Source organism: Cetorhinus maximus, chromosome 24 (assembly GCF_964194155.1).
Source record: "Cetorhinus maximus chromosome 24, sCetMax3.hap1.1, whole genome shotgun sequence".
Lineage (NCBI taxonomy): Eukaryota > Metazoa > Chordata > Chondrichthyes > Lamniformes > Cetorhinidae > Cetorhinus > Cetorhinus maximus.
In genome coordinates this window covers 44488787-44502071 of record NC_135902.1, presented here as the reverse complement: position 1 = coordinate 44502071, position 13285 = coordinate 44488787, and the positions used below count along the sequence as shown (strand labels likewise).

General features: G+C 42.1%; 1 protein-coding gene across 1 annotated transcript in view; it reads right to left on the bottom strand.

The window, feature by feature from the left end:
* The window catches only part of LOC144699540 (dynein axonemal heavy chain 17-like), a 785608-nt gene that overhangs the window by 712450 nt on the left and 59873 nt on the right, over positions 1-13285 (bottom strand). The window contains 2 exon segments of the mRNA XM_078570587.1: positions 12483-12568; positions 12761-12860. Coding sequence (XP_078426713.1) covers positions 12483-12568; positions 12761-12860 — 186 coding nt within the window.

The window sequence follows — 13285 nt, the reverse complement described above, 5'->3', positions numbered from 1 at the left end:
ATGATAAGCGGCAAGGAACATTCACGCTACAGTGACAGACAATGACCATCTCCAGGAAGGGAGAATGCAACCATCTCTCCTTGACATTCAACAACGTTACCATCGCTGAATTACCACCCCACCAACATCCTGAGGATTACCATTGACCAACAGCTTAACTGAACAAGCTGCATAAATAGATCAGAGCAGATCAGAGGTTGGGAATTCAGTGGCGAATTACCCACCTCTTGATCTCCACAAGCCCTTCCATCATCTACAAGGCACAGGTCAGGACCATGACAGAAAACTCCACATTTGCCTGAATGAATGCAGCTCCAACAGCACCCAAGAAGTTTGACAACATCCAGGATAAAGCAACCCACTTAATTTGCTGCCCATTCACCAGCTTAAATGTTCACATTCTCCACCATATGTACACAATGGCTACAGAATGCACCATCTATGAGATGCACTAGAGCAACTCACCAAAGCTCCTTGGATAGCACCTTTCAAACACCTGACCACTACAATCCAGAAGAACAAGTGTATTCAAGTGTATGGGAACACACACCATTCTGACTTGGAAATATATTACCATTGCTTCACTGTCACTAAGTCAAAATCCTGTTACTCCCTCCCTAATAACACTCTGGTAGTATCCACACCATATGACGGCCGCGGTTCATGAAGGTGGTTCACCAACACTTTCTGAAGGGTTATTAGAGATGGGCAATGAAATAATTGCCTTGTCAGCAATGCCTACACCACCTGAATTAATAAAGGAATGGATTATATTTCTTCTTAACAGCCAAGTCACTTTTCACTGGCAGTTAAACTGGCAGACACCCAAATAGTGAAATGGAGATAGAAGGACAAATATGTAGGCAAATTTCTGCTTCTAAAAATAAGAGGGCAATAATAGTAGGAGACTTCAGCTATCCTAATATCAACTGGGATTCAAACAATACAAGGAGCACTGAGGGAGAAAAATTCATGCAGTGTGTCCAGGAAAATTTTTTCAAACAATTAGTGACAAACCCAATGAGAGGAGATGCAATTCTAGACCTAGTCTTGGGGAACGAAGAAGGGCAAGTGGGTGAAGTGACAGTTGGCGACCATATCAGGGACAGTGATCACAATTCAGTTAGATTTAGCATTACCATGGAAAAGGACAGAGATAAGGCAGGAGTAAAAGTCTTGAACTGGGGGAAGGCAAATTTTGCAGAAATGAGAAGGGACTTGGCTGAGGTGGACTGGACAGCACTGCTGGAGGATAAAACAGTGGAAAACCAGTGGGAAGCACTAAAAAGCGAGATCCTAATTGTACAAAGTAGACATGTCCCCTACAAAAATAAGAGTGGTACTGCCAAATCTAGACCTCCCTGGTTGTCCAGAGGAATACAAGGGAAGGTCAAACAGAAAAAGAAAGCGTACGATAGGCACAAAGAACTAAGCACTGCAGATAGCCTAGATGAATATAGGAAGTGCAGGGACAAAGTAAAAAAGGAAATAAGGAAATCAAAGAGAGGGCATGAAAAAAGATTGGCAAGTAAAGTTAAAGATAACCCAAAGATGTTTTACCAATACATTAATGCTAAAAGGTTAGTAAAGGAAAAAGTGGGACCTATCAGAGATGAAGATGGAAACTTCTGTGTAGATGCAGAGGCTGTGGGAAGAGTTTTGAATTAATATTTTGTCTCCGTGTTTACAAAGGAAAGGGAGGATGTAGATATAGTAGTCCAGGAGGAACACTGTGAGATATTGGATGGGATAGTCATAAAGAGAGGGGAAGTACTCGAAGGGTTGAAATCCTTGAAAGTTGATAAGTCACCAGGGCCAGATGGATTGTTTCCAAGGCTGCTGAAGGAAGTAAGGGAGGAGATAGCAGATGCTCTGAGGATGATTTTCCAATCTTCACTCGATACAGGGGAGGCACCAGAGGACAGGAGAAATGCAAACGTAGTCCCATTGTTTAAAAAGGGATCAAAGGAAATGCCAAAAAATTATAGGCCAGTTAGTCTTATATCGGTGGTGAGCAAATTAGTAGAATCAATCCTGAGAGATAGGATTAACTGTCATGTGGAAAGGCATGGACTAGTCAGGGATGGTCAGCAAGGATTTGTTAAAGGAAGGTCTTGTCTCACAAATTTGATTGAATTCTTTGAGGAAGTGACAAGAAGGGTTGATGAAGGTCATGCAGTGGATGTTGTGTACATGGATTTTAGCCAGGCATTTGACAAGGTCCCACATGGCAGATTGGTCAGGAAAGTAAAAGCCCATGGGATTCAGGGTAATGTGGCAAACTGGATAAAAGGTTGGCTTTGTAACAGGAAACAAAGGGTAATGGTCGAGGATGCCCTTGCGAATGGAAAGTTGTCTCAAGTGGTGTTCCACAGGGCTCGGTGTTGGGACCCTTGCTGTTTGTGTTATATATTAACGATTTGGACATGAACTTGGGGGGCACAATCGGGAAATTTGCAGATGATACAAAGATTGGCCGAGTAGCGTAGAGGATAGCCATAATCTCCAAAATGATATCGATGGGTTGGTGGAGTGGGCGGTAAAGTGGAGGATGGATGTTAACATAGAGAAGTGTGAAGTCATACATTTAGGGAGGTCAAACAGTTACAGGGAAAATAAGTGGGATTATACTAAGAGGGATAGATGAAGTGAGAGATCTTGGCGTACAAGGACACGTGTCCCTGAAGGCAGTAGTTCAAGTAGACAAGGTTGTAAAGAAGACATATGGAATGCTCTCCTTCATTGGCAGAGGTATAGAATATAAAAGTAAGGATATAATGTTGGAATTGTATAAAACACTGGTGAGGCCACAACTGGAGTATTGCGTGCAGTTCTGGTTACCACATTACAGGAAGGACATAATAGCTCTGGAGAGAGTGCAGAGGAGGTTTACAAGAATGTTGCCAGGGTTAGAAAAGTGTATCTACCAGGAGAGATTGGATAGGTTGGGGTTATTTTCCTTAGAACAAGGAAGGCTGAGAGGTGACTTGATTGAGGTGTACCAAATTATGAGGGGAACAAATAGAGTGGACAGGATAAAATTGTTTCCCTTGATGGAGAATTCTAGAACCAGGGGACATAGATTCAAGATAAGTGGCAGAAGGTGTAAGGGGGACATGAGGAAGAACTTTTTTACGCAGAGGGTAGTGGGTGTCTGGAATTCGCTGCCCAAGTTGGTGCTAGAGGCAGAAACTTTAAACTTTTTTAAAAAGTACCTGGATCTGCACCTAAAGTGCTATAAGCTGCAGGGCTATGGGCCGGGTGCAGGAAGGTGGGATTAGAAAGGGCACCTGGGTGTCCTCGGGCTGGCATGGACAAGATGGGCTGAATGGCCTCCTTCTGTGCTGTAACTTTTCTATGGTTCTATGTTTATAAAATTTCGTTTGGTTGCTCCACCTCCACATCTTTCTTCTCTATCTCTCTGAAATACATTAAACCATGCAATGTTTAATTCCCGGTCCTGATTTTTCTGCAGCCATGTCTGAGTAATCTCTACTATTATCCAGTTCCTCGTAATATATTAGTGCCTCCAGGTCCCCTGTTTTATTATTGACATTGCGCATTGCTGTACAGAAGTTTAATTGATTGTTAATAACAGTGTTTCTTAATTAATTTTTACACCTTTTTACACTCCTCTTCCATAATTCTACATGATCTACATTCCATCTAAGTTCTCACTCAGCTTATTCTGTCCTATGCTTGCCTTTTCAGTTTCATATATATTTTGGCTAATTTCCACACTCACAACCCAACCCCAACCCCGCCCCCCTACAATGACCATCTGGGAAGTCTCTACATTGGGCTGTCTTGCTAATTAATGAAAACTAATTTAAATACCAAGACTAATTATACACTTATTTAAGTTCAGTGATATAATGAACCTTATACTGAACTATATTTCTAATCCTGTGATATGCTCTGGGTAAAAGCAGCTGAGAGGTGACATGATGGGGAATCATGATTTGGGCTTTCACTGATCATGTGCTTTTAACCCAAAGGCTTTGAAAGGGACCAACTAGCAAAAAGATAAACTTCAACAGAAATCGAGCAGACTGTGCCAACAAGCAGCCTACTGCATGAGAACTAAAAGATAAACACCTTAGCAAAATCTCAGAGGCCTTGATGTTGGTAGAGCCAAGACAAAATAACCATGTACTAAAGCCACCATATTTTTCTTGCTTTGGTCAGGCATTAACATTGATAGGATATTACCACTTGATAGGAGTCCAAGCATGGGAAGCCAGAGCTTGAGAGTCTGACGTGACTTAGGTAGGGAAATGGGTAAATGACATCTTTTGTAATTGAGTTGTTCAAATAATAGAGAGGTTAAGGATTGGGTTTAATCAGTCTCGTTAGCCTTTGGAGTGTAAAAATAGTATAAGAGGAGATTCCCCAGCACAGACTGACACAATGGTACCTGGAGCATGGTCAGGGAGTAGTTACATGGTGATTGCTTGGCCTTTGTGCTTTGATTCTACTGCTCAGGCACAGGCATATGTCAAATCTTACTCATTTTGAATAAAATATAATCACTGTCACCAGTAAAGGTCATCACTTCAACTCATTTCAGAACTGGAAATTGAAGGAATTAAAGAGCAGAATTTTACGTCCCGAGGCCGGACGCGCACCCGATCCGATCGAGCGCAAAATAGCACGCGATGACGTCGGGTGAGCGTTCGCGACGTCATCTTGCACTCGTGCGATATTTCGGTCAGCGGGCGCATGCAAGAGTTGGCAGTGCAACCGCTGACAATTAAGGGGCCTATTAAGGCCATTAATTCATTAGTTAAGAGAGATTTTTTGCTGCCCGTCCAACATTATGGTTGGCGCACAGGCGAATCGGCCAGGCGGCCTTTGCATTTTTGAGGAAACCTCATCCACGGGTGGGATGAGGTTTCCGACATTATTTTAAAAACGTTTTGACAGAATTTTTACTATGCATATGTTCATGTGAGTGAGTCCTATGTAGGGATATTTTTTTCACAATTTCCAAATCTTTATTTTTGATTTTAAAATTCTTCAGCTCCCTGGGGCAGATCTCTGCCTTTAGGGAGCTTTCTTTGCGTGCTCCCCAGCACCCGGGCTGATGCAGCCCCACCCTCATCCCGGTAGCGCTGAGCTTCTCAGCATGCGTTTCACTCTGGCTGGCAGTTAACTGGCCAGCCAGCATGAAATCGCGGTCGGGGGCTGGTCACGGGCAACAGCCCATTTCCCGGTTCTCCAGCCCGCTCACTGCGTCCACCCAATGACCCAAAAGTCCTGCCCAAAGGGTTTATAAGGTGGAGTCTGTCCTCTCAGGACAGCTACCTCCTGCCCCAGTACTGGTGCCATTGCTCCCTGAAAAGGAACCCTTCTTTCCACACCAGCTCATTAGCCGCATGTTAATTCTCCTGTTTGACTATTTCAATGCCCACCTGCATGTGACTCAGGGTAGTAATCCAGAGGAATTGAATACAAAAGTAAAGTAGTTATGCTTCAGTTATGCAGGGCATTGGTGAGACCACATCTGGTGTACTGTGCACAGTATTGGTTTCCCTATTTAAGGAAGGACATAAATATGTTGGAAGGAATTCAGAGAAGGTTTACTAGACTAAAATCTGGAATAGGCAAGTTGTCTCATGAGGAAAGCTTGGACAGGCTAGGCTTGTATCCGCTGCAGTTTAGATGAGTAAGAGATAACTTGATTGAAACCTTTAAGATCCTGAGGGGTGTTGACAGGGTGTATGTGGAAAGGATGTTTCCTCTTGTGGGAGAATCTAGAACTAGAGGTCACTGTTTAAAAATAAGAAGTCGCCCATTTAAGACACAGATGAGGAGAATTTTTTTCTCTCAGAAGGTTGTGCTCTTTGGAACTCTCTTCCTCAAAAGACAGAGTCTTTGAATATTTTTAACACTTAGCTAGATAGATTCTTGATAAGCAAAAGTGTGAAAGGTTATCAAAGTTAGGTGGGAATGTGGAGCTGAGGTTCCAGTCAGATCAGCCATGATCTTATTGAGTAGGCCAAGTGGTCTTCTCCAGCTGCTAAATTTGTGTTTGGATGTATGTTCGTAAGGAAGGCAGCAGCTGACAATGGGGGCACAAATTTCAGCTTTTTGGTTCCAATGGCAATGTGGAACAATATTCTCTGCAGGAACGGCAGAACCTCAGGCATCAGGAGAGCAGTTGAGAGGCAGGGTGGATACGAGGCCATACCCTTAGCATATAATTTAGTGCTGAAGGCAGAGCTACCTTGAGATAACTGAGAACTGGTGCCACAGGAGACTGCAACTCTCCAGACAGTTGGTCACATATATCTGTGCCCGTGCCGACAAAGACCTCACACTTCTCAGCACTGCTAACTATTACCTATCAGTAGCCTTCAAAGTCAATGTGGCCTTGCACTTTGCTTCTGGCTCCTTCCAAGGGCTGGATTTTGCAGGGTGCCATAGTCCCCACCGACCCCCACCCCAGCTAAATAGTTGACGGTGAGTCTGTCCATAATTCTAATGGCAATCTTGCAACAATTTAATGCTGGGAGTAGCGTTAACTACTTTAAGGCAAGACTTCCACCCCAATCTCAGGAGGAAGTCGCACCTTAGAGAGCTTCCGGCCAATCTGATGGCTGGCTGTTCTGTAGTCCCAGCAGCGTCAGGCAGGAGCAGTGGCCACTGCTGGGACTACAGCATGTCCCAATGAAGAAGATCCCAACTTAAAGGTAAGTCCGGGATATTGTCAGGCTAGGCTGGCGAGCCCCAGCAAGGGCGGATGAGGGGTTGCAGGGCCTACTATGAGGGGCCGGGGAAAGGTAAAGTTGGCATCTCATGCAGCTAAAGTTGCTGGGCTTCCTGCATGGCATGTGCCTTCCCCTGCTGTAGGTAAAATATCTGTGGGGGTGGGATGAAGCCCTTAAGTGGCTATTAATTGGCCAAGGGCTGGCAGGCCACCCGATGCCTCCCCCATCCACCCCCCAACCCCCTAAAATTTCAAACAGGTCGGGAATGCCAGCCGCTGGACTTATAAGGCTCTGCCCTGCCTTCAAACCTGGCAGGGAATGTCAAATTCAGCCCTCAAGAATCAGCTATAGTCTTTGGGGGCATCTTGAACCTGCTGCACACCATTGCATTACAATCTTAGTAGATTAGTAGAGACCAGTAACCTTCTCTTAAAAATATTTCTGAAATTCCAGTTGTTTACGGAAAGAATGAAGCCACAAGATTCCACACTTCAAAACAGAAGAATTTTTACTATAAAGGAAGAAACAAAGAAAACACTAAATACTATCTTAGGTAATAACCTATACTCTAAAACCCAGAATCAACATAAGTTAAACATGAATTAACAGGCAAATTGCAGTCGATTAAAAACTACAAATTACACAGTCTTAGTTTTCTTAGAAACTGGAAGTGCCAGTTTCCTTTCTTAGTTTCCTTCCCTTCTTGGCTTCCCTTTTCAGTTAGGGTCTGTCTCAAAAAATACGACCTTTGAAATCAAGGTATCCATCACAACTACATCTCGCAAGTCACTCAATCCATATTTGTGAGAGCTGGACAGTGCACGCAATTTGAGACAAATGTCGTGTTGCAGGCAAAGAGTACAGTGGGTTTGGGCTCCATTGCTGCACTGCCCCAGGCAGAGGGTATCATTAATTGCATGCACATGGTTATCAATGTACCCAGTGACCGGCAAGTCAGATTTATCAACAGGAAGTTCTTCCACTTCCTCAATGTTCAGCTGGTCTGCAATCACAACAAGAGCTTCCTCCATATGTGTGCTCATTTTCCTGGTAGCTGCCATGACTCCTCCTTCCTTCAGCAATCCAGGATGCATCTCTTCACTCAACTCTGAACTCCGTGGGTGACAAGCGAGATCCCTTGAAGAGATAGCTACTCAACTGTCTAGGTGGTGGTGTTCCCTTGTATCTGCTGTCCTTGTCCTTCTAGGTGGTAGAGGTTATTGGAAGGTGCTGTCGAAGGTAAGTTCCTACAGTGCATCTTGTAGATGGTTCACACTACTTCTGCTGTGTATCAGTGATAGAGGGAGTGGATGTTGAAGGTGTTGGATGGTGTTCCAGTAAAGTAGGCTGCTTTGTTCTGGATGGTGTCAAGCTTCTCGAGTGCTGTTGGGGCTGTAATCACTCAGGCTAGTGGAGAGTACTCCTGACTTGTGCCTTGTAGATGGTAGACAAGCTTTGAGGAGTCAGGAGGGGAGTTACTCTCAGCAGAATTTCCAGCCTCTGACATGCTCTTGTAGCCACAATCTTTAAATGGCTGGTCCAGTTCAGTTTTGGTTCAATGGTAACCCCCAGTGATGATAATGCCATTGAATGTCAAGTGAAGAGGGTTATATACTCTCTTTTTGGAGATGGTCATTGCCTGGCACTTGTGTGGTATCAAGCATGATGTCTGCAATGCTTGTAAGAACAAGGGTAGTCTAGAGAGATGTTTTTGTTTTGGGAGGTAGAGCTAGTGTCAGTTGGCACTTATCAGTCCAAGCCTGAATGTTGTTCAGTTCTTGCTGCATAAGGGCATGGACTGCATCAGTATCTGAGGAGTTGCAAATGGTGCTGAACATTGTGCAATCATCAGCAAAAATCCCTACTTCTGACCTTATGATGGAGGGAAAGTCATTGATGAAGCTGTTGAAGTTGGTTGGGCCTAGGACACTAAGATTTTAGGGCTGTGAGGTATAAAATTCTTCTAGCTTAAATCTCTAAGTTTCAAATTCTTAGGGCAAAATTTTCCCCCTGTCAGAGGCTAGGAATCCTATGGTGAGTAACTCACCCTCCAAGCCTGTCGACCATTTACAAGGCACAAGTCAGGAGCGTGATGGAATACTCTCCACTTGCCTGGATGAGTGCAACTCCAACAACACTCAAGAAGCTGAACACAATTCAGGACAAAATAGCCTGCTTGATTGGCATCCCATTCACAAACATTCACTCCTTCCACCACTGATGCACAATGGCAGTGTGTACCTTCTGCAAGATGCACTGCAGGAACTCCCAAGGCTCCTTAGACAGCACCTTCCAAACCCACGACCACTACCATCTAGAAATACAAGGACAGCAGATGCATGGGAATACCACCACCTGGAAATTCCCCTCCAAGCCACTCGCCATCCTGACTTGGGAATATCACCATTCCTTCACTGTCATTGGGTCAAAATCCTCGAACTCCGCCCCCCCAACAGCACTGTGGATATACCCACTCCACATGGACTGCATCAGTTCAAGAAGGCAGCTCACCACCACCTTCTCAAAGGCAATTAGAGATGGATAATAAATGCTGCCCTAGCCAACGATGCTCACATCCCATGAAAGAATTTTTTTAAATTATCTACAGGGGAGTCAAGGATTATGGATAAAAAGGAGGAAAGTGGAGTTAAGGCCACAATCAGATCAGCTATGATCTTGTTGAATGACGGAGCAGGCTCAATGGGATGAATGGCCTATTTCTTATGATCTTATGATTGGCAGATCGGAACAACAATGCAGTAAATCCAAGAAAAAAGCAGTGACAAAGTGTGGGTAAATAAGGAGACTCTTGGACCTACCGAAGTTTCTAGTAAATGATGGAGGTGAATAAACAGTCTACAAGCAAGGGGACCAAAGACTTCCATGAGGACATCTCCAGAGATCATTGCAGCTGACCATTTCTTGATTATCAGTGCAATACAGTCCAAACAAAGGTTGCCCAACTGTTACAAATATCTAGTTTATGTTAATATTTTAGAGGTAATTTTTAGTGCTGGGCTTTAGAAATTTCCAGAACGCCTTAAAAAAAAAGGCAGTTCAAAAGGTGACCCATGTTTCTTCTAATACAGTCAGAAAAGATAGAGCTATAAAACAGCATGTGGGTTTTCTTAGCTAAAGAATTGGAGACATTGTGCCTGCAATGCTTGCAATAACAAGGCAGTCCCGAGAGATGTTTTCTTTGGGGGGGGGAGGGGGTAGAGCTAAATTGGTTTAAAAACATTCAGTAAAGGTTGAAAGGTTGTAAAAACCCATTTGCATCATCAGATCAAAGAAGAAATTGTAAATGAGGGATAATTAATCTAAAGGTCGGTATGAGGACAGCCAAGAGCAGGCTAAATTGTCTTGGAGGTAGGTGGAGCTTTCCATTTTTCTAGGTGTTTGCTGAGAGAGATAATTGAAGTTTGGACCTCATGTGGTTTGCAGCTCACTGAGAGAAGATAGCCAAAGTAAATTACAGTTAGATACATCAGGATTGTAAGCAGAGTAAAAAAACTAACTTCATCATTGGCCCTGTGAAATGCGAGTGAGGCATAATCTCAGTTTGAATTGTGAGGGAACAGAAGCTGAAAGAGTGCCCAGTTTGAAACTTTTGGAACAATCTACAGTGATCCCTAGAGTCTTTTGAAAAAGAAAGGGACAAGCAGATTAGCTTGGAAGTATTGGAAAAGTGACTAGAATAAAAGGACAGAGACAACCACAGCCAACAGATGGTAAATGAAAGTTTTACCTTTGAGAATAGCTGGAGCTGAGGAGAATTAAAGATGATTTCCAGAGGACTGAGACATACTTATTGATGTTTCCAACAGAAGTAAATAACTTTAAGATTGATGTAAGATTCTCTATCAGAGAATTCTTAGGGAAAATAAGTAAACCTGAGTGCTTAATATATATAGTCATAAACAACATTAACTTATAGTGCTTGTTTTGTTTAAGTCTATTATATACAATAAAATTGGTTTTGTTTTTTTAAAAAGTGTAATTTTGTGGCGTAGTTCTATTGGTTAAAACGAGATGTTCTAATTTTCTCTTTACATGTTAACAGTTTCTAACCAGATCATAACACAATTGAGAACAGCAAAGTTTTAAGCCAGGCAAACTTAAAAAGAGAATGAATAATCAACTAGCAAAGTGCTTTACATGAAGAATTTGAATTTCTTTCAAAGGATGGGGAAGTCCATACCTATCAGAGGGAATTCAACATTCCTCTATGCTCACTGGATTAGGAGCATATCATAACAGCATTAAACTGACAACACTAGCCTCAGGAGCAACAGCTTCTGCCAGTTTGCAACCCAGCAAGAAAGTGCTAACAAGACAGTAAATGGTGTAATGCATTTTTTTTAGAAAGTTAAAAGTTCCTGGTGATTTTTTTTTTGTGTTTGGAGGCAATTCTTATTTATATGTGCACACTGAACACATAGTTACAGACAGGGGAGAGTTGGTAGGATGGTTCCCCCTTTTTCCACCTCTCAATTTACCAAAGACAGATGTGTTTTTAAAGAACAAAAGTGTTATAAGCCCCAAGTGCTGAGACTTCAAGAACAGACACATGATTGATTTTTTCATAAGTTTTAAACACACACACACACAACCATCCTTTGGAATTCTACTCTGAAGTCAAAACATCTGCAAGCCTCTTGTGAACAGTAATTATTTGGTTAAGGGCAGCCATTAATCCGCAGGAAAGGTTTGTTGCATTTTAATGATTTCTCAAAAGTTCACTTACATTTTAATGTCTTGACCAGATATGTCAGCTAGTTCCATGGCCTTGTGTTGCTCCATGTATATTGACAGGAAAAGGTCACCTGACCTCTCAGCTTCCATTTTGTTTTAAAAATGAAGTATTCATTCCCCATAAATCCATAGTCTATATTCCGTGAGCGTGACTACATGAAGCTCGTTGTTTACCAGTTAACTGTTGCTGGAACTTTTAGAGATTAACCAACTTGCCAGCCTTACTAAGCAATGCATTTGCCCCCGTCTAAACACTTTTAAGTCACTACCTCAGTGATAAGCCTAGCCTTCATATTGGCAGGTAAAGCTTTTTAATCAGTCTAAATATCCATCATTGGCATATGTTGGCTGTAACAAAAACTAAAATGTCGACCGGCACTTCACAGTGTTTGTGTTATCAAACAAAACCTAACACCAAGACATTGGGAGGTGTTAGGACAGGTGACCAAAAGCTAAGTCAAGGAGTTAAATTTAAGGAGGGTCATAAGGGAAAGAGAGGTAAACAAGTAGGGAGGCTGCAAAGTTTAATGAGGAAATTCCAGAGCTTAGGGATGGGATACAACTGAAGGCATAGCAACCAAATAAAGGGGGGCAAAAGGAAGAGGGTGTCCAAGAGGTCACAGTATTTCACACCAAATGAAACCTGGAATCAGTGAGCTTAATAAACAAGAAGATTTCATAATATCATGCCATGGCAGTGACAGAAGTGAAAAGTGCAATACAGGGGCTAATTAGTAAATTATGGACTATATGGCAGTTATATATATATTTAAAAAATTGATTCTTGAAGAAGCATCACTGGCTAATAAGGACTGTTAACTGACAATAAAGAATGCTGTATAGATCTGTTGAAATAGTTACAAATCATGGTTAACTGAAGTTTTAGTTTCTAGAGAGCCAACTGCCTCCACTATTGACATCTCACAACACATTCCCTAAGAGAATATTGATAGTTCCTAGATTATTCCCATATCTCTTCCCTCCACCCCAAGCCTCCGAGAAAATTCTACTTACCTCTGCATATTCTGTTTGCTCTAAATCCTCTATTAAGGATTTGAGAGGTATCAGGTACAAAACGATATCACTTGCCTCTTCTAGGCCTACGTTTAATAGAAACAGCACACAATGGAAAATGAATTTAAAGTTAATCAGTTACCAACTACTTTTATGTAACAAGACTCTCAAGTATAAGCAACAAATCACAAAAGAATTTTTCAATACATAAGTATGATGCTTGTATTTATCAATCAGCGTAGAATTACAGAATGAAAATCTTGGTACACTGTTAGTACCTGCTCTGATGTCATCATGAAGGCTTTTCAGAGCTGGCCAGTAACTGCTTTTGGATTTTTCTAGAACTTCAGAAATTTTGCGCACTTTAGGCAACCACAACTGAAATACAGAAACATTTTTTAAATGTTAAAGTTGCATGCTTTACAATACTATTTCTCTCTGATATCAAGTATGCATTATGCAAGTATTTTTGCAGAGGTAAGACAGAAAGTCTTTCATATATATATATATATATTTATCTAATGATATAGATAAAAGTTATAAATACATCAGAATGTTACAATATAAGCTTGGAGAATCACTTACAGGTAATCCATTTCTTGCCCTGCTTTTGGTTTATTGCTGAACATTTTTTTTCAGAGAGAACCTCCCATAGTTTGAAATCTTTTTACCCTCACATTCTCTATTTTACAGCTCCACCTATAACTCCACCTCAAGGCACAAACACAAATCTCCATCTGAACAGCTAATACTGACACTCACTCACATCTATGTGCCTCACATCCAACCGTCAGTCAGCTCAG